Genomic DNA, 20,421 nt, shown 5'->3' on the forward strand with positions numbered 1-20,421 from the left:
GTAATTTTCTCTCCAAAAACTGCTTCTGAAATTTCCATCGTACATCGAGCTATCTCTGTTATATACCTTGGACTCGACTCGATTTATTTATTTACTGGCAATACCACACGTTATAAAACTTTATTATCTAAAAATTAAAGCGTAAGCTTTCTGTGCTCAACGATCTTCTCTTCCGATTGTTTAATTGGCGTGAGTCTAATTGGGGAATCGCGCCGCATTGTCGACGGCGGTAGTCTTCGACTGGTGGTAACTAACAGAGAAATATCGTTACGATACATACGTATGTTTAAGAAAAAAAAAAGAAAAAGAAATATACACATATATTCGTATATATTATATACCGACATCCGCTTATCTAACAATAAACAATTCCATCGGTCGCTAGAACGTGCCAACAAGAAGACACAAGCAAGACCATGACTATCCGCCGATATGTTATTCCCTCCCCCTTTAGTAGCGAATAGCTCGGGAATCAAGAAATACAAATCGGACTCACATATGTACGTACATACATGTACGTATAGTTTTCGTGGGTGAGGCTATCTCTCGTTGGATCGATCGTCAATGAATTCAAAAATATTTGCATTTCGCCTTTACGGTCTGGATGAGGAAGGAAGGAGGAAACGAGTCGGAGTACATGATAAAAAAAAAAAAATAAATAAATAAAAAAAATTGAAAATAAAAAAAAAATAATACAGCCGAGGCGCAACTACGACTATGGGAGTCGGCGGCGACGGCCGGGGAGGGGGGAGCGGACGTCGGCGAGGGGGGTGGTGGGAGAGGAGATACGGAAGGTGGGGGGGGAGAGAGATTAGGTCTAGCCGGATGTTCCATCGGGTGCTACGACAATGCCGGAGGCAACGCCGCCGCCAGCTGACTCCGCTCCGTAGTATTCGCAGTGTGGCCGTGTTAGATTCTCGCCAACCGCCGAGCAAAGCGACGGTCCGCGTTGCGCGCCAACGAACCGAGGATTTCAACCAGCGAGTGTTTTCAACGAGGCGCCGGATCGGACGAGCGCTGAAAGCAAGCGGCGGCGTGTGTAACGTTCGCTTCGATTTCGGCAGGAGCGGTTTTCGCGGAGTTTTACCTACTGCAGTACGGTAGTTCTTTTCGTCTAGTCCCCCTCCCCCGAAATTCGTGCGAGTGATCGAATTGCCCGCTGTTGGAAATAATTTTTCATATTTATTGGAGTACGTCTGAGGGACGGTTGTGCGTTGTGTTGTTTGTCGTAGTTCCGCAAATCTCTGCGTCGCGTCGGTGTGGTGAAGTTGCACGCGGTGAAATTGATCGATAACGAAGAGAGAAACAAGAGGACGAGGCGTGTACGACAAGTGTGTGGATGTTGGGAATCGAAAGAGTTGATTGGGTAAGGTGAAACATAAACCGATGACACGACGGATATTCGCTTAAAGGTTGACGCAACGACGGGCTGCTGCACATCGCCTTAGGATGCGTTGCGACGCGACGCCAAGCGTTTTCCTTTCTTCTTCTTTTGTCCGTTTTCCAATTTTTCTTTCTTCTTCCTCACCTCCGCGCGCGCATCGTACTGATTCATTCGTGTGTTGTGCCGTGCGTGTGCCTCTCGAATGATCAACACGTGGGACATTATACATCGTACGCGAGACTAGCTCTCTAATCTTTCATGTATATAATTCGCGAAGTATTCAATTTGGCGAAAAACAAACATCCGGATTCACCCTGTCTGCGTGCGTCTGTGCGTGTCTTTTCTTTCTCGGTTATTTCACCCCCGCTCGATCGTTATTTTTGCGAATCAATAAAATAAACAAACAAACAACGCAAGACTCGTAAGATGAGAACGAAATAAAAAAAAAGAAAAAGGAAACAAATGCGCCAAGAACCACGGGATAAAAAACGAATAACAACAATCCTTTATTGGTAGGTAGGAAACAAGTTTTGAGGATCACTATAACTAAGGCTGTTTAAAAATAGTTCTACATACGGTAGGGGCGGATAGAGGTATAGTACAGACCACAGGTATCTATGTGTGGAAAAAAAAAAAAAAAAAGAAAGAAGAATCCGTCTCAATATCACATCACCGATAATAGGAAACGATCGACGCTAGACGGTGAAAAGGACGCGCATTATTATACTTACGCGAGTCGAGATATTACACACGTGTAAGGATGAACAGTATCGTCTACTATCTTAATAGTAAGCGGTGAATTGAAGAAAAAAGAAAAAAACAATTAAAATTTTACCTTTACACAATCATGTGTGTGTGTGTGTGTGTACCTACATTGTGCATACGTACGCATGAATAAGTTATTGTACACGTGCGGAACGCGGAAAGCAATTTCTTATATACCCGCGCGTGCAAAGACAATCGTCGAACTTTGTAATGTGAAAATAGTTTTCCAACTTGTAAACAAAGAGCGGTGAAAACGGGCCAACCGCCGCCGAGTAAACAGCGGCTATAGAGCGTGCGTGCGTGCGTGACTGCATGCGTACGCGGCGGGAGAGCGAGAGAGACAGAGAGAGTGAAAGAGACAGGGTCGGCGGGGGAAGGAGGGAGGGGAGAGAGAGTTTGGATCGACTCTTCTAGGCGACGAAGGCAGCGCCGCCACGCCGACAGGCCGCAAACAGCAGCGGCAGCAGCAGCAACTGCGATGAGAGAGAAGGCCTGCTTTGCCTGGCTGTCGCCTCTCGTGACGCAACTCATTCACGTCGCACACCTTCCATCCTCTATACACGCCCGTCTGTCTCGCTACGAGAGAGTACGAGAGATCCCTACTACGCAATATTAAAATATAACCAACGCTCGAGAGACCCAGAAAGCTTCCGACGCGCGCACCGCGACGTCTTGTCTCTTTTGCGAGTCGAGAATTTATGTATGTAACGCTACCACGGATTTTGGGGTGTGTTTTTTTTTTTTTTTTTTTTTTTAGAGCGGTCTCAAGCGTGAAATATTTGGCCGGGTTTGTAATCGATACGGGATTCGGTGTGAAACGATCCGTGCTGCGGTTGGCTGAATTAAAAATTACGAGATTTTTTGTCGCATGTTTGTTTATGCAACGCAGGCATGTTTTACGCGTTTTTACATGCCTGTTTTCTGTAGTACACAATTTATTCGTTTGTATGACGGTAGAGTGAGTCGCCGAATGCGCATGCGCGGAGTACAGTAAAGACGACTACTGGGTCTTAGGAGTTAGAAGTGGTATTTTCTTTACCGCGCGCATGCGTCGTCGCGAACAAATCTGACATGACGCGACCCTAACCTCAATTTCGTGCTCGGTGAAAAAACGCGTAACATACTCTTGTTATGTAAAGAATCGTGTGCAACAATGAGGCAACGAGCTTTTCGCTGCGCGTATTTGCAATATTCGTCTTCGGCTCACCCACTACTCGTATCGCAAACTTACGCTCGGTCCTAAACGACCGTGTTTGCCTCTATGTTACACAATATACTATTCGCTAATTATGAGATCGTTTGAAATTAGTCGTATGATAATTTATCGGTATTCCGACCGATCACATCGCACTTCCGGTCGTCGACACGATCATATCGCAAACAATTTCAAATCGAATCGGTATCTTGTGAAAGAATGAGATGGATTCTCGTAGAAACTCCTACGTCGCTCACGTGACACCACGCTCAAAAGCGACGCAGTTAATCGCTTCCGGAAATTGAGGACCGCTTGTCTATTCTTATCGCGACGAGGACGGTATATTATACCGATTATATACAGTCGTCGGTTTATTTACTCGCCGATACGTCGGCGAAAAATGGGTCCGTATGTACTGTACGTACATACTCGCATGCCGTCCGGCTTGCATTTTTTTATTTTTAAACAAACTACTTCGAAGGTGGAGAATAAAAGACGAGAAATTGTTATTTTTTGTCCTTTTTGTTTTTTCTTTTATTTTGAACACTTGTTCAAATTGAAATTTCGCCGTTTCATGGAACGATCGAACAGCAGTCAGTCGTATTGTTGTCGTATTTCTACAGAAATTCGCAGTAGTACAGCTACGATTGCACCAAGGGGGAAAATTTCATTCACCGTGTAATGTTTTGATTTCGCGTGCTGTTGAATTTCCTAAAGTCAATAAATAAGGACGAAAAATGATTATTTCACAACTTTATATAATATACTTGTCGAGATTCGGTTGATCGTAATAAAGCAAAATACGCTCTTACATATTGAAAATCACACAATTCTCTTCCAAAGTTCACCTCTAAAATTGCGAGGCAGTGACTTTTGTGACAATAATTTAATTGAAATACATTCACGTCACCAACTTGAATTAGTCTCAGATCGACACGAGAAATATTTGTTCTGCTCGAAACAGTCCCTCAACATTTCTACGAAACGATAAAAACGACATTATATATACTGTTGTATAATTGAACAGTATCGGCAAATCAGTAAAACTCTCTTGAAGTTTACGACGCGACGTAACTTGTTTACTTTTCATTTGCTGCCGAGTCGAATACGTAAAGTTTTTTTCCAGGCGAAATAAAACAATTCTTAACTGTTTCGTACAATCGAATAATCGCGGTTTATCAGTATTCCTCAGCGTGCATTTTACATTCGTGCAGTGTACATTCGTAGTTTGTATTATACTACATGACACCCACCGTTACACGTACCGTGTAATAAATACGACGTGAACTTGTCAGTTCTCTGCACGCATGTGTCACGGCCACGAGATAAAACGTTAATTAATAATATCGCGACGCAGTTATAACCCCGAACAATCGGACTGGCTGCCAGACTTGACTCTCCAACGGTGATTTCTCTTCACTTCGATGACCAGCAACGCTGCTGAAACAACGATTTGGCTGCTACTCTAAATTCAAACATGTGATAATCCGAACCTGGCATATTGTATATTTCCAAGGTCTTGTTGTAATTAACAACGAATTGACGTACGTCTTTTTATCTTGTTTCCTTTTTTATTTTCTCTCTTTCTCTCTCCCTCAACTTATGACGCAGCGTTTCATAATCGGTATACCAATAATTGAGTTATTATCATCGGTCAGTTTGCTGGAATTTTCTCTCGTCCGATAACGGGCACATTTAAACGCTTCTGAGATTGTTGTTAAACGACGTTAAATTATCATCATTAACATCACGTCGGGGATATTTTTTCCTAAGCTGTTGCAACTGCACCGCGTCCTTTTCATATTGCTACACGTATAACGTAATTAATTGTATCTACTTACTTTCCTGGCTGACTAACTGACTGACTGAATGACTGACCGACTGACTGCCTGTCTCCTCGCCGCCATATGGACGAATTGAACTCTCGTTAGAGAATGTTAATTCTTTAACGCGTGTTCGCACCGCTTGACAAATATTTTCTAACGCCGTATATATAAGCTACGGAGTCCATAATCGAGCATCGAAAATAACATGTTGTTAATTCGTATTTATTCGAAGACCGCAATTCGCGTTTTACCGCTTCGCTTAACCGTTAACATTAGAAGTACGGTAAGAAGAAACTCTTCGCACTCGTAATTCGTTTAATTTCATTATCTCATTATTTTTCCTCTCTTATTATTCAACCGTCTGCTTATAGAACGTGATAAAAATCAACATCGTGCGAAATAACTGTCTGGTGAAACGGGTATCGTTACAATAACGGCGTGAATATTCCTAGATTTATATAACAAGATTTGGTACAAGAAATTATTTAGTTTGATCACAGGCGTCGATACAGGAGGACGTTTCCTGGTATTACAGAGGAACGTCAAACATTACGGTTGGTTAATTTACTTTATTTATCGCCCGAATCTCACCGTGTAATTAATTAAAAAATAATACAGTCGTTATACTATATTTTCCGGTCACAGTTAAAAAAAGTCACCGCAGCTGATACAGCGAACGGAACAAGATTAGAAATTTCCCTCGTGTGATCCATGTAGTAAAATTTATCGAAGAATGACGGAAAACTTACGAAGAATAGGAAAATTTTTGCGTACAGCGTGTGCTCATATTTTTTCATTCCTATTTTGTTACATTGACCCCGTCTTCTCAAATCCGGTTATATGCTTTGTAACACACGTTCCTACTACTAAACTTGAGACATTCCTAGAACAAACTGTGTTTGGCTACATCTGGATATATACGTACACGTGTGTATATTATATGTATACGTATATATGTGTGCATACGGGCGCGTGTGAGTAATGGGTCGTAAAAAAAGTAGAAGAAGAAGGGGATAAAAATTCTACGCAATATTCGCGGACGCCCGCGTCACCGAGTGCTATTTCATCATCGTCCGACATTTAATCGTTATGTCGTTTGGAGCAAGTTTAGCATTTTTTCGACATTCCTGTTGTCATTATTTCGACAAATTGAATCTTTCGCTGGCTGTATTACATTCGATCCTAAATGTGCTCCCGATTCACTTACAATGTTCTTCTTTCCCGTTTCCGACCCGCACGGGTTTCCGTTTATTTTCGTCATCCACCGCCCCCCTCCCCCCTCCCCCCCTCCCCCTTCTACGACAAATCACTCTATGAAACTCACGAATCATTAGAGACCACGCGACCGTTCGACAGGCATTAGTCATCGCCTCGCTGCGCGAAAACAGCTGTATAATTTTTCCTGCAAAAGTAATCCGTATTTTTATGTGCATGTACACGGACAGGTGCGAGTAAGGTGTGCATTAACGACGTGTATTCTTAACGTATGCTCAACATTAAGTCATTGGCTGCGTGATTGAGTAATTCTCGGAAGATGTTTTCACTTATCGTTGTGTATACAGATATAAATTTCTTTCTCGGTATAACAAATCGTACGCTATAGGAGAATGTGTCTTAAAAATGACGGTGCGGTTGAACGATCCGGTCAAGGATATTTATTTGGGTTCAAATATATGTCGTATACTTTATATGGAGCTGAAGCTTACACGGAGAACGCTGTACGTATAATTTAACTGTTTAGAGTTTAAAGATATTTTTTTTCTCCGTTACAGCTCTATAAACGAAAATCCGTCTTTGGAAAAACTTGATTTTTCGCGTACCCACACGTTTTATGCCCATTATTTTTCTGCGTAATAATTACCGTTTTCTTGTTCGGTTCACAGGTCGGAGGATAATCGAACACAGGCGTCCTGCGGCCTTGGTGAATGATTACGTTTCGGAGAACAACTCCAAGTTCGACGGTCGTGCATATGGTTATAAATTTGATAAAAGAAATATAGGCGTCGGATCAATAAAAAAAACACACAAATAATAGTGAAACAATTGACTACACGTGAAACAAAGAACAAATACAATTAGAAATAATTGAAGAAATTAGATAGCTAATTGTGCTTTACAAAAAAAAAAAAAAAAAACGATTGTAAATTATAAACAGTGCAATTTAAACATTACGCACTGCGTGTTATTGTATAAAAAATTGTAAAAAAAAAATAAAAAATAATAAGTTGTTGAAGAAAGAGTCAAGGTTGACTTGGCGCGAGAGAAATAAAGTGAAATATCAACAAATTGGTTGTCGCCATTGGTTATGAGACACGGCGGTAGTGGGTGTGTAAAATTTACGGTGTATGATTATTTGAATAAGAGGTGAAAGGAGAAACCGATACCGATGAAAAACGGTAATCATGAAGTCGAAAACATTGGTCGTCCTGTTTTTCGTTCTGGGCTCGGTGTTGTGCAGCGAGGAGAAAGATGGCGATATCCGGAAGACGAAATCGGTGCCGAAGCAACGTGACAAAACGCCGTACGAAAAATACCTCGTGCCTGGTCTCGACGAGGGTGGGAAATCGAGCGTGATCGATTTTGCCCGTGATCGAAGAATAATCGACTCCAACGACTCGGAGTTCGAAAACGCGACGAGCCGAAACAACGAATACTCGGTTGATTCCGAATCGAGGAAATTGATCGGTCCGAGATCCACGGACGAGGATAAAACGAAACCTGTCGTCGCCTTGTCGAAGAATTCCCACGAATCGACACCGTTGAATATGCCGCCGTCTAACGGGAAGTCGAAGGACCGGAAACGCGGGAAGTACTGGCCAACGAAAAACAGTACGGTCAAAGTGGTCGACGGTATTTGCCCGTCTATGGACATAAGGAACAAGGTGGAAAATTTCAACACACTGAAGGAGTGCGAGATCATCGAAGGATTTCTTCAGATCGTACTGATCGAAAGATCGGAAGAAAACTCGTTCGAAAATATGACTTTTCCAAAGCTCAGGGAGATCACCGGCTACCTCATGTTCTACAGGGTGAACGGACTGAAGAGCCTTACCAACCTGTTTCCCAACCTCGAGGTCATCAGGGGACAAACATTGATGACCGACTACGCACTCATGGTCTACGAAATGCGCAATTTGCAAGAGGTAATTTATAAACTGATCGGCTCGTGGAATATTAATGACAAGTCCGTTAGCATGGTTCTTTAGTTGGGTGGATTGAAAATGGAAAATCTTTGAAAATCGATATTTACTGGCCGCGGGGTGTGGAAAAGTTATTGTGGGTACGCGTGTGAGTACAGAAAATTCTTTGCCGCATCCGAAAAGCTAAGATCTTCAGCTTCGGAAAAAGCTTTAAATTCATGCTTTTTCCGTACTCATACACGTACGTAAGATCACAATGTTCACTTATCTTGCATCAAATTGGGATATTTTGAAATGAACCGAAGTTTATGTCGTTCTCGTTCGTAATGTATTATTGAGAAACCTGTACAGATACGCAAAGTTATAGTGCTTAGAAATGAAATCATGCTCTTTTCACATCCGGACTTGGAACCGTCATTGGCAGAGTTGTTTCGTGTCTTCTTTTTTTTCCAATTTCTTCTGTACTTTGACCGATTTCGCTTCAGCATCCGGATCGTCCAAACGTCCAAATCGTCTGAATTCTGTAGTTGTTCTGCAAATGCACCGCGAGACGTGAGATCGGCGGGGTTTCCGGAAACCGAAATGCGATGCCAACGAGCGCGCTTGAACTCTTGGATTTCCGTTCCGCGATTATGTTTGATGGGTGTAAGCCATGGATCTAGTGTATGGTCTATGGTGTGAGCTAAGCTGCGTGGCTGCTTACCTGAGATAGACAGTCTTGTTGCTGATACAGACCGAGAGAGTTAAAGCAGAGCTTTTTCGAAGAAACCATTTCCTTTGATCAAGACATTTGTCGCGAAAGGTCGAACAAAACGCGATCTAACGATTGCCTTTTCAACGGACGCACGATTGTTCTTTTGATTGTGTTGTATGTGACCTTGTCGGCTGAGGGTTTGACCTTTACTGCGACGAGTGCGGTTTACTTGTCGAGGTTTGATTACGAGCTCGTTCCACGGCTTCGAGCTTGTGCTCGAGTATCTTGGTGACACGTTTTTTCCACTCTTCGAGAGATCCTGGGTCGAGCTTGCGAATCGTCATTTGCACGATGATGTGATTCCAATGATTCTCGGACCAAGAGCTACGCAAGGATTACTGTGTAAGCTCTCGAGTTTCGAGGATGATTTTTTCGCGACGCGAGGAATCTGAAAAAGTTTCGGGAAATGAGAATCGGTCAAAAGTCGTTTGTTTTCGTACCGTGATTCGAGGGTTTTCCAAGCTCGAGGGAAGTTTTCCGAGATGAGAGCGATGTTTCTGATGAGTTGCGACAGCTCGCCAGTCAGACTTGTTTTGAGGTAATGCAAATTTTCCACGTCTAAGATGTGTGAATTTTCGCAAACTATTTACGTGAAGAGGTCGTGGAAAGACTTCCCGTCTGAGTAATTGCCCGAGAAAGTAGGAAATTCGATACGCGGTAGACGTTGTTTCGATGCTGCATCTTCAGTCGTGGCTTGCGGAGCTCTTCGATGAACGAAGTTTTCAAGAACGAGATACGAACACACTGATAGTTGCGCGTCGCGATACACACATCGGTGTTGTTTACGCACCGAGTCTAGTCATGGTCACACTGCAGAGGAATTTACCGTACGTTTGAATTTAACGGACAGGAATAATTTTTAACGACAGTCTTCACCGACATTTTGATAGACGTGGATTTACACGACACTTGATGCAAGATGGTTCGGTGTCACTCACTAGCCGATTCATTTTCCCGTAAATCGGGAAGATTCGAAAGATTCTACTCGATTGGCGACTGATCCGGCTCGAGGGACCAAAAACTGTTTGCAGAAATATCGATAAATACTGGATCATTGACGCAGGATCCAGGAATTACTGATAAAAGACAGGAGTGAGTGAATCGGGATGATCATTAAAGGTATTTGATGATTAACGAACAAAAGATGTACTTTATTTACGCACACGACACGAACCGTATCGCTAGAAATCAGAAAGACAACTGAGGTTTTACAAAGGCTGGAAGAATACATAATGGATGATACACAGATATGATTTTGAGACATTAGCTAGACAATACGCAAGTGCGCGTACCTACATATTTGAGGATGCTTCTAAATGGCGAGTGAGATGAGAAGGTAACGAGTGCGATGTAATATCTTGAGTTGATCTGTTACATCGCTATTTTGCCGAAACAAATCGTCGTAGGCAGAGTTGGTTCATTTCTTTTTTTCGATCTTTTCCTTTTTTTTTTTTTGTACTTTTTTCGGATTATTATCTATATCTGGTTGGTTCAATATGATACTTTATGTACTGTCAGTAAAAAAAAAAGTCGTATTTTGAACCACGAAGGCAGTATTCGTACGGATTCGAGAAATGGAAAATAGTCATTTTTCGTTTCAGACTTTTCCAGAAAACTGATGAATCCAAAATATGCTCTTCCTTCGGAGAGGGTGACGAATAGTTCATTTCCTGAATTTTTCCAGTAGATTCATATTACTTAGGTAGGTACTGACTAAGTCACTGACTGACTAACTGACTTGGTGATTTAGTGAGTGCCGAAGTAATAGGAATGGAATGAAAAGCCTGAATGAAATTTAATTATTTCTCGATTCTCGCACAAACAGATATTTTCTCGATGGTTCAAAAAGCGGCTTTATTTTATTGGGAGCGTATAAAAACTATCACATTGAACCAATCATAAATGAATAAAAAGAAATTAGAAAAAAGTATAGAAAAAAGATGAAAAAAAAACAAACAAAAAATGTAACAACCCTGCTAATTACGGTTCCAAGCCCGGATGCGAAAACAGCAAAATTTCATTTCTCAGCACTATAACTGTGTTTTCGTATAGGTTTTTGAATAATATATTACGAACGAGACCGACATAAGGTCCAGTTCATTTTAAAATATCCCAATTTGATGCAAAATAAGTGAACATTGTGATCTTGCATACGTGTATAAGTAAGGAAAAGCATGAATTTTTGATTGATCGATCTTGAACTTGAAATTGTTGCCAATATTGGTAATTCACCGTCGTCTTTTGTGCGACATGTTTGACATCTTCGAAAAAAAAAAAATAACGAAACTAATAACCCGAAAAACAAAAAAACAATGTGGAGTAATTTTTGGTTTATATGAAAACAGTATAACACTTTGTTAAAGGACTGAAGTGCTAATTAGTTTCTCGATGAACACTATGATCACAAATCGAATATTAATAAAAAGTCAATTCATACCTGTAGAATAAATATTATTCCGACGTTTGAAATAATATTTACATACTGTGTACCGAGTGTGATATTAAACGACTGTACGCGCAGAGCATAAAAAAAGTCGGTAATAGCTGCGCATGAAGAATAACCTGACCGACCCATAAAGGTGGGTTGCGCTAGGTGCGTTTGTTGAAAGCGGGACGTGCCCCAGATAGCTTATCTTATTTTTCCTTTCAAATAGTTTTATTGCGTTCAATTCTGTCGGTAGGAAGAGAGAAAAATAAAATTCAACAATGTGAAATTGAGATTTGCTTGTGCAAAATTACTTTAAAAAAGAAAATAACAACGGTTGCATGCATCATTCTGACATTCAGAATGGAAGGTCTCATTTGCAATTTCCCAAGACTCGTTCAATCTGTTAAGACGAATAAATAACAACTTTCGATATTTATCACGCATTTGAAATATCCAACGGGTTGACTTGTAACTTTTTTGTCAACATAACCGATTAGAGGAAAAATAGAACCTACCTGTTCGATGATTGGATTCGACTAAAAATCGTTGACTTGATAATGTATTCATCGTACGTTTTTCATGGTACGTTGTGCTCGTGAAATGGCATCTTTAATTCTAATATGAATTCTGCTTCCCACACACAAGGAATCAAAGGACCTGAACTTCGCAGACAATAACCCGTATTGAGGTCAATTGACGGCAAGGTTAACCAGCTTGAACCAATTGACCCTTGGTTGAAGTTGGCGCCTGACCTCTCTCGCTTTTATTCAATTGAATAACAAATTCTCATACCTATAATATGCTTCAGCTCGGTCTTAGGAATCTAACGGAGATAACGAGAGGAGGAGTGATCATCGAGAATAACCCGAGTCTCTGCTTCGTGAAAACTATCAACTGGTCGCTGATCGTTGTTGCCGGTGACATATTTATCAAGCAAAATGGAGACTCCACTTGTCCCGGTTCGTTGAAAGATATATAATTATAAAAAAATGTCGATACGTTAATCCTCCGGATCGTCGATAACACTGTGTTTCATGGTCTCTTTCTTTCCCGTTTAACCATCACGCAGGTTGTTCACAATGCAACCTCGGCTATTGTTGGACGTCGAAACATTGTCAGCTCACGGAGAAGCCCCAGTGCCACTCGGAGTGTTTGGGATGGTGCCACGGACCCAAGGATACGGACTGTTACGTTTGTAAGCATTTCCGTCACGACGGAAGATGCGTCCGAACATGCCCGGCGCACCTGTAAGATGATTATTCCACTTGAACACAGGCAGAGTAATGCACTGTAACACTTTTCGTGGAATCGCAAACTCTACTACCTGTTCTTTTCTTCCGTATGTACACACAGGTACGGTTACTTGATGAGGAGATGCATCACTCAACACGAATGCTTGACGATGAAAGTGGTCCTACCACGAAACGAATACGCCATACACGAGCAGCCCGTGTTTCGTCCCTTCAACCATTCCTGCATCCAGCAATGCCCCAAGGGGTACGAGGACGCCGTCGACCCGAAAAATAATGTAAGTTTATACTCGTTGACAACGATCGGTGTTTATGCTTGATCCTTTCATTATCGCAATGCAGGATTTTCCTGGCTCTCAATCCTTGAGTATACTTCTCATATAGTCCCGATTTTTGCAGACCGCGACGTGCCGAAAATGCGCCGGACCTTGTCGTCGAATATTGCCTGGAGGAACTATCCGAAATATGGCCGACGCTCAGCGTTACGAAGGGGTGGATGTCGTTCAGGGGGGTCTTGAGATTCACATACAAAACAACAACCCAAACCTAATGGCCGAGCTTGCCAAGTCGTTCGGTTCGGTCGAAGAGATCACCGGGTACCTCAAGGTGACGCATTCGTTTCCGATCACTTCGCTGTCATTTTTTAAAAAATTACGAGTGATCAAGGGTGACCCACTGGACAGCAACAACTCCAGTCTGACGATACTGGACAATCCGAACTTGTCCTATTTGTTCCCGAAGGATCAAAATATCACGGTTCAAAAGGGCAGGATGTTCTTCCACTACAACCCCAAGCTCTGTTTTTCGAAGATCGAAGAACTCGGACGCATGGTCGATATACAGAATTTTTCCAAGGCGGACGTTGACCCGGAGTCGAACGGCGATAAAGTCGCCTGCGACAATGGTAACATAAACATAACCGTGAGGGAAACCGGACCGGACTTTGCTCAAGTTGAATGGAAGAGCTACGAGCCGTCCAGCGGTCAGCATGTTCTGGGCTACATTTTGAACTACATAGCAACCGAAAATACGGACGAGACCGTATTCGACTCGAATTTTTGCGGTAACAACACCTGGCAGGCAGTGGACGTTGACCCCTCAATATCCGAAAGAAATTCACCGAAAGTTGCGAAACTGATAACTGACCTGAAGCCGTACACCCGTTACGCGGTATACGTGAAGACTTACACTCTGGGGAACGAGGGCTCCTTCGCGAGTCCGATTGGTCAGTCAGAGATAATTTTTTTCCGTACTCGAAGCGACGTACCGTCACCCCCGACGAACTTGTCCTCGGTTCCGTCAAGCGACACCGAAATCATGGTGCGATGGGGTCTGCCAGAGTTCCCAAACGGTCCGATAGAGTATTACATTTTGTCTGGATTCGTGATAAGAGACGATCCCGAGTTGCTCGAGGAGCGAAACTACTGCGAATACGGTCTCGTCGACGAGGCGCACATCGAAGATGAGCTCGGTGTCGAGGTGACGGAGAAAGTGGCAGTGGACTTGGTGACGGAGAAATCGGACGTTGACGTGGCAACGCGGAGCGGTCAATTTAGGAACACCACAAGGTCGTGCTGCAAAAAGGACGTGGTCGAGTCTAAGCCTGCGCCTCCGATGAAGTTCGCGATCACGTGCAACGAGGACATCAGTCTCAGCCGTTACGTACCCGGCAAGCAGAGCTTCTGCAGAACGTCGAGCGTGAGCTACCAGAAGCCAGTCATTGTCCGGGGTGCGTACGAGGTCTTTTCGTTCAACGTAACCGGCGAAAACAATTCCTACCTCGTGAAGAACCTGAAGCATTATTCGACTTACACTATTTCCCTCGCCGCCTGTGGTATGAAGCTTGAGAACGACGCGGAGCAGTGTTCGCTGGTCGAATACACGAGCGCCAGGACCCTGAAGAGGCAGTCCGCCGACGACGTGCGCAACGTCAACGTGGCCATTTCGAATAACACGATAGTAACGATCTCTTGGGATCCGGTAGTCGAACCAAACGGATTGACGGTCGCCTACAAGATCGAGTACACGAACCTCGAGGTTAGAGATGTGAAGAAAGCCGAAGAGTGCGTCACGAACAAGGAGGCGCGCGAAAAACGCAACACGTTCACATTGGTCAATCTGAATCCGGGGAAGTACAGCGTCAGGGTCCAATCAATGTCGCTCGCCGGCGACGGAAACTTTTCGGAATTTCACGAGTTCCTCATTGGAATCCAGGACCATAGCTCGATGGGTGTGATAATAGGGCTTTGCTTTGCCGTAGTCGCTGTACTGGTGGCATTTGTCTTGTATCTCGTGTGGAAACGGCGACAGTACAAAATGAAACAGATCAGATTGATAGCCAGTGTGAATCCGGACTACATTGAGACGAAATACGTCCTGGACGAGTGGGAAGTGCCGCGAGAGGACGTTGAGATAATGGAGGAACTCGGGTTGGGTAATTTTGGAATGGTTTACCGCGGCGTCTTAAACGGCACGAGGAACGTTGCGATAAAAACGATATCGGTAACCGCTAATTATCGCGAACAAAACGAATTTCTGAACGAGGCATCGGTCATGAAGAATTTCTCCACCTTCCACATAATCAAACTACTCGGTGTCGTCTCGGTTGGTAGTCCGCCGTTCGTTATAATGGAACTGATGGAGAACGGTGACCTTAAAACGTATCTGAGAAAGACACGAGACACCCAGTTGGTGCCGAATTTTTCACGCATATGCAGAATGGCCGCAGAAATAGCAGACGGCATGGCTTACCTCGAGTCGAAGAAATTCGTTCACAGAGATTTGGCGGCGAGAAATTGCATGGTGTCGAAGAATTTGGTTTGTAAGATCGGGGACTTTGGTATGGCCAGAGATATATATGAGACGGATTACTACAAGATTGGCAAGAAGGGTTTGTTGCCGATTAGATGGATGGCGCCGGAGAACTTATCCGACGGTGTTTTCACCTCTGACTCTGACGTTTGGTCGTACGGCGTTGTACTATACGAAATATTGACCCTCGCCGAAATTCCCTATCAGGGATTCTCCAACGAGGAGGTGCTGAACTACGTGTTGCGCAAGGGGACCGTGGAAATACCGAAAAACTGTCCTGAGATAATTTACAAAATAATGGAACGGTGCTTCAAGTGGAGACCTAACGACAGGCCAACCTTTCTTGAGATTGTTTCCGAGCTAGAGCCATTCCTTTCGCAAGATTTTTGCACATCGTCGTTTTACCACTCATCGGACGGCGTCGAAATCCGTAACTCGGGGGTAAAAAAGGTTTACCACAACGCTGCGCCCATCAGATTTTACTTTGGAAACGAAACCGCGAGGTGGGTGAAGGACTTCGAAGACAACGTAATGCTTCTCGATCAAACTAAGGCCGGTTCGAGCCGGGGACGCATTTTTAAGAACGGTTTTCAACAGTTTGGCGACCACTCCGCCATGGAGGACGTATCTTTGGACCGTTGATGCGTTAATCCGCGAGCCGAAACCTTCGACGGCTGGTTAGTATCTTCATTGAAACTGCGAGAAAGACTGCAGCTTTGTTCTCGATCAAATTAACTAAGTTTCGGTACATTTTGGTAGTGGTTCGCTACACATTGCCCGTATTCCGTCACATTGAACTTGTTACAGAGCGTGCGAAAAATATATAGAGAGAGAGAGAGAGGCGAATGTGTGCGAGTAGAAAAGTGAACGAGAGACTGCTATTTTTGTGCCTTTAGACACAAAGTGCCTTATTTAATCAACGAATAATCAAATTCAGGGAAATTGCGTCTGGACAGAAATTGATCCTGGTTATTTCTCCACAAATCATTTCAGCCGGTCTGTGTGGAAATCCCGTTTTAAAATATTTTACCTTGGATAAAGGCATTCTTAAAAGTAACTTACTCCTGCTAAGATGTATTCAATTACACATCGTCATCACAAATGTTGTCGCGGTTTATTGCCAAGAAGAAGTTTGCGTTTTGAAGAGCGAATAACGCTAAATATTACATGCATATGATATATCCAACGCAGTTTCAGACACATGTTTCTTGTTTTCGGGACCAACGAGTTGGAGTTAAGATTTTCTGAAGAAACATGTAGAATTGACTTTTATTCTTCATAAAACATTTCTTATGTACAACTTTCACCTCTACAACTATATATGCATAATTACATATGTATAGTAGATAATTTTTGAACACAACACAATGAACTGAGGCTTAAATACCATTTAATTACTTGCGTCATCTTATCGTAGTATGACTTATATCATAAATCCAACTATATTATCATCAAAGATTTCTTGGCTTCAATTGAACTCCGGTTGAATAGATCGCAGATCTTCAATTCACTTGTTTCATACGATCACCTTGAACTACAGATAAAACCAGAACTTCTTGTCAGGCTAGTTATTCCAATCTTAGTTAATCAACTTTAAACTTGGTCCGACCTTTTACCCATTTTATGCACGTTGATTTGTACATCACGTGCATCCGTTTTTACGTTCTTCAGTTATCCAAATAATACAACTCACTTCAACATGAAATTCCAAAGATGTATTTCGGTTCAGTATGAGTGCGACTTGTCGAAAATCAGAATTTCAATAAATTCCAGACTCGCGAAAACGTTAAGCGAAGCTTTTCAAGGTTGAGAAAATATTTGTTCTACTCGAGTGAAGAACGTTTTTTTTTTTTTTTCTTATTATTTTCATATTTTTTGTTTTTGTTTTTTTGCTGCTCACGTACCTTAGATTTAACGATCGTTTCTGTTATAACTTTACACTCGCATATGCCGAACTAAAACAATTTTGGCACGCACTTGCGTATTTCTAGAAGTAGACCCTGTAATCACGTGTGTACATGCATGACGCACACTCGACTCGTTGGATTCCGAATATGCCGGAATCCGAGACGCCGGGTGTACGTCTGTCAACTGTAACTTTATTTGCGATTGGGCAAGTCCTTTCGCGCAACGTTGCAGACAAGAGTATAGCATATACTTATTTTACGTCGCATTATGACGGTTGCACGTGAGAATTTCGCACCGGGATATTCCTAATCAAAAAATCCTGCCATACCGTCTTCCACAAAAGACTATGACCATTATATTGTATACAAAATTAATTTATATACCGTAGCGATTAGGTTAAATTATTATATTTTAGATAAAAACCAATTCTCTATTTTGTTTTCGTTATATTTCTTGTTTCCGCGTACAGCGACGTTTTTACTAAGGTGTTCGTTGATCGGGAGCAGGAAAGTTTGAAATCAAATAACTTGTACTTTATAGCATATTTTATATTATGTATAATATTTTATGTTTATATACTTAAGACTTACATTCAATAGTTATGGACCGTAACAATGATTCATTAATATCCTAAGCCACGTTACTGTTAGTATTGCCGCTGAGTATTACAACTAGTCACATAAGCCAAAAGTTTGTTATTCTCGCAGAAAAGTTTTCTTTTTTTTCAGTTTTTTAAATAAACAGTAATAGGAATCCCAATAACCGTGTTTCTCAACCATCCGCACCTCGCATTCACGCGTATCTATAATCTGTAATATCCGTAACCTTATTGTTAAACACCTACACATAGTTCTCAGTTATCGCTATATCTTTTGCCGGTCGCACTTGACCCCTGCACATTTACATAACACGATATCCAGTTTTTCTTTTGCGTCTGTTTTTTTACTCTTTGTCCTGCAGCAAACAGCAAAGCTCCAATCTAATCTCGCTGCGATTATACTCTCCCGAAGCCCGCACGTATCGACTAGACGTTGTGCAAGCAATGAGATGCCGGTCCATATGGCGCTTAGTAACGCTCGTTTGTAACTCAATCTCTGCTTCAACATTCATAATTACGAGTGATCAGGTGTCCGCTTGTCGCCTACGTACCAATTGTCCTACCGAGGCAGGTATCGTCGTGGGAGGTCCCCGTCTTGCGCCTCGACGATGTGCAAGCCGAACCAGAGTTTAGCCAAGTTTACCGCGAAAATCACCCCTGAATACCGGTATTCAATTGAAAATAAAAATCATTTCTCTTATATCAAGTCCCGTTTCCTGTCCTATTCCAACTTCGATAGCACCGTAATATATTACACCGTGTACGATGTAACAACCGTTGTAGATACGAGCATGGTACATTTCTAAAGTCATGGAACGTCGTTTTCTCCTGTGCAAAAAGAGATGGAATTCATAATAACTGAATCGATTAAATATGGAACCGCAATGTTCGGCCCGGAAAACCCAATTCAATCTCAATTATACAACATCACAGGTATCGCATGATGTTCATCTAGTCAAGATAAGGGTTGTAATGATTTGCGTTCATGTTTTCAAGCTCAACGACCGTGTACTTTTTCGTGGCTATCGGGTAATGGTCGAGGTTCAGGAGAGGGTTGTAAATATTCGCATTCCTGGTTTCGATCTCTTCAAAAGTCGCAGTCTTCGATTTGTCTTGGCGGAGATTGAGGTCGATGTCGAGACCAACGGACTGAGAGCTTGCTTTTCTTTGGATTTCATTCGAGTTATCCGAGCGATCGACCTTTGAAGGCCACCAGGTAAAAGCGGGTCGGTTCGGTTTGCTGGGTCTTGTTGCCTCTGCTAAAGTTGCAGGGACGAGCGGATCCGCTGGCATTAGCAGACTGGCGTCATCGTCGACATTTGTTCTCCAATCCAGGTCCAGCGATTTCTTCACCGAATTTTCTTGACTACTTTCATCTTCCGTTCCAGCAGGAATTAGCCGTGACGAAGGAAGCCCGTATCGGGTACTCATCGCCTGTAAATTCTTAAATTTTAATCGAAAAATATTACATTGAGAAGAAATCAGTTTTTAGCATAAATGCAGGAGGAATCTCCAGGTCATCTTGGGACAGGCTAACTTGTTTTTGCCACTTATTGTGAAAGGCAATTTCACTATTTCACGGTAAAATTCATTTTTCATTTCACTCTGACAACTTGTTTTTACGTGAAGAAATTATGCTTAGAGAAAATTATTATAAATTAATGATTAGAGAAAATGAAACCAACGAGTTTCAAACTGGATGTTTCGATTCGAAAAAAACAATGAAAATAGGATTTTCTGAGAAACTGCTCCAATCGATATTTTTACGAAGTTCGAGCGATACGTATTCGGGTTCAATGATTCAGAATTTTTTCGGAACGAAAATTCACAATAAATATCAGCTCAAATAAGAGTCAATGAAGAATAGTTTGCGAATATTTTAGTATCTTAATGTAGAATGGGATCACAATCTTGATTAAGTGAGTGATCATTTTTATGCATCTATTTCTTTCTGTCAAGCTAAATTCGCATTCGATGGTAAAACAATTTTTAGGAGCGGGTATAAGGTGTTCTCGTAATAAATAAAATTTCACAAAGAACTCCGATTCTTGGTCATTGCTTAATAATGCTAGATGGGTATACTTACCAGAGCTTGCATGGTAATTAATACCATTAGGGAGTAAAAGTATACCAAGAAATCCATCACTAAAACGGAGTAAAAGCTGCACTGCACTACACGGACCAACAATAGTCGACTAAGGACTCAAACTGAGCGTACTCTCGGCGCGCTTATATTTATAAGACGGCTCTCGAGATTTCATCGCTAGTCGATATCCCACAGTCGAGCTGATCTGAAGAGAAAAAAAAAACGTAGTGAGCACCGCTCCGGGAAAACAGGAATGACGTCTTTCGAACTTAGCAG

At 42.3% G+C, this 20,421-nt stretch overlaps 2 protein-coding genes across 5 annotated transcripts; one reads left to right on the forward strand and one right to left on the reverse strand.

The window, feature by feature from the left end:
- Positions 1–858: 858 nt before the first annotated feature.
- LOC124307776 (insulin-like receptor) lies at positions 859–18,883 on the forward strand. Of its 3 annotated transcripts, XM_046769833.1 has the most exons (7): positions 859–1,366; positions 6,774–6,888; positions 7,054–8,313; positions 12,301–12,451; positions 12,562–12,739; positions 12,846–13,020; positions 13,142–18,883. In XM_046769833.1, the coding sequence occupies exons 3-7, from the start codon at positions 7,573–7,575 to the stop codon at positions 16,193–16,195; spliced, it is 4,299 nt and encodes a 1,432-aa protein (XP_046625789.1). In that variant the 5' UTR covers positions 859–1,366; positions 6,774–6,888; positions 7,054–7,572; the 3' UTR covers positions 16,196–18,883. The 3 variants fall into 3 exon arrangements, with proteins under 3 accessions (XP_046625789.1, XP_046625788.1, XP_046625791.1); XM_046769832.1 differs by lacking the exon at positions 6,774–6,888; XM_046769835.1 differs by lacking the exon at positions 6,774–6,888 and having other exon boundaries at positions 859–1,095.
- Positions 17,411–20,302, reverse strand: LOC124307821 (uncharacterized). Of its 2 annotated transcripts, none has more exons than XM_046769924.1 (2): positions 20,146–20,302; positions 17,411–19,502 (listed from the first exon to the last, which is right to left on the reverse strand). In XM_046769924.1, exons 1-2 carry the CDS (start codon positions 20,200–20,202, stop codon positions 19,011–19,013), a joined length of 549 nt encoding a protein of 182 aa, XP_046625880.1. In that variant the 5' UTR covers positions 20,203–20,302; the 3' UTR covers positions 17,411–19,010. The 2 variants fall into 2 exon arrangements, with proteins under 2 accessions (XP_046625880.1, XP_046625881.1); XM_046769925.1 differs by having other exon boundaries at positions 17,411–19,493; positions 20,146–20,301.
- Between the last annotated feature and the right edge of the window lie 119 nt (positions 20,303–20,421).

This window comes from Neodiprion virginianus, chromosome 6, assembly GCF_021901495.1.
Source record: "Neodiprion virginianus isolate iyNeoVirg1 chromosome 6, iyNeoVirg1.1, whole genome shotgun sequence".
Lineage (NCBI taxonomy): Eukaryota > Metazoa > Arthropoda > Insecta > Hymenoptera > Diprionidae > Neodiprion > Neodiprion virginianus.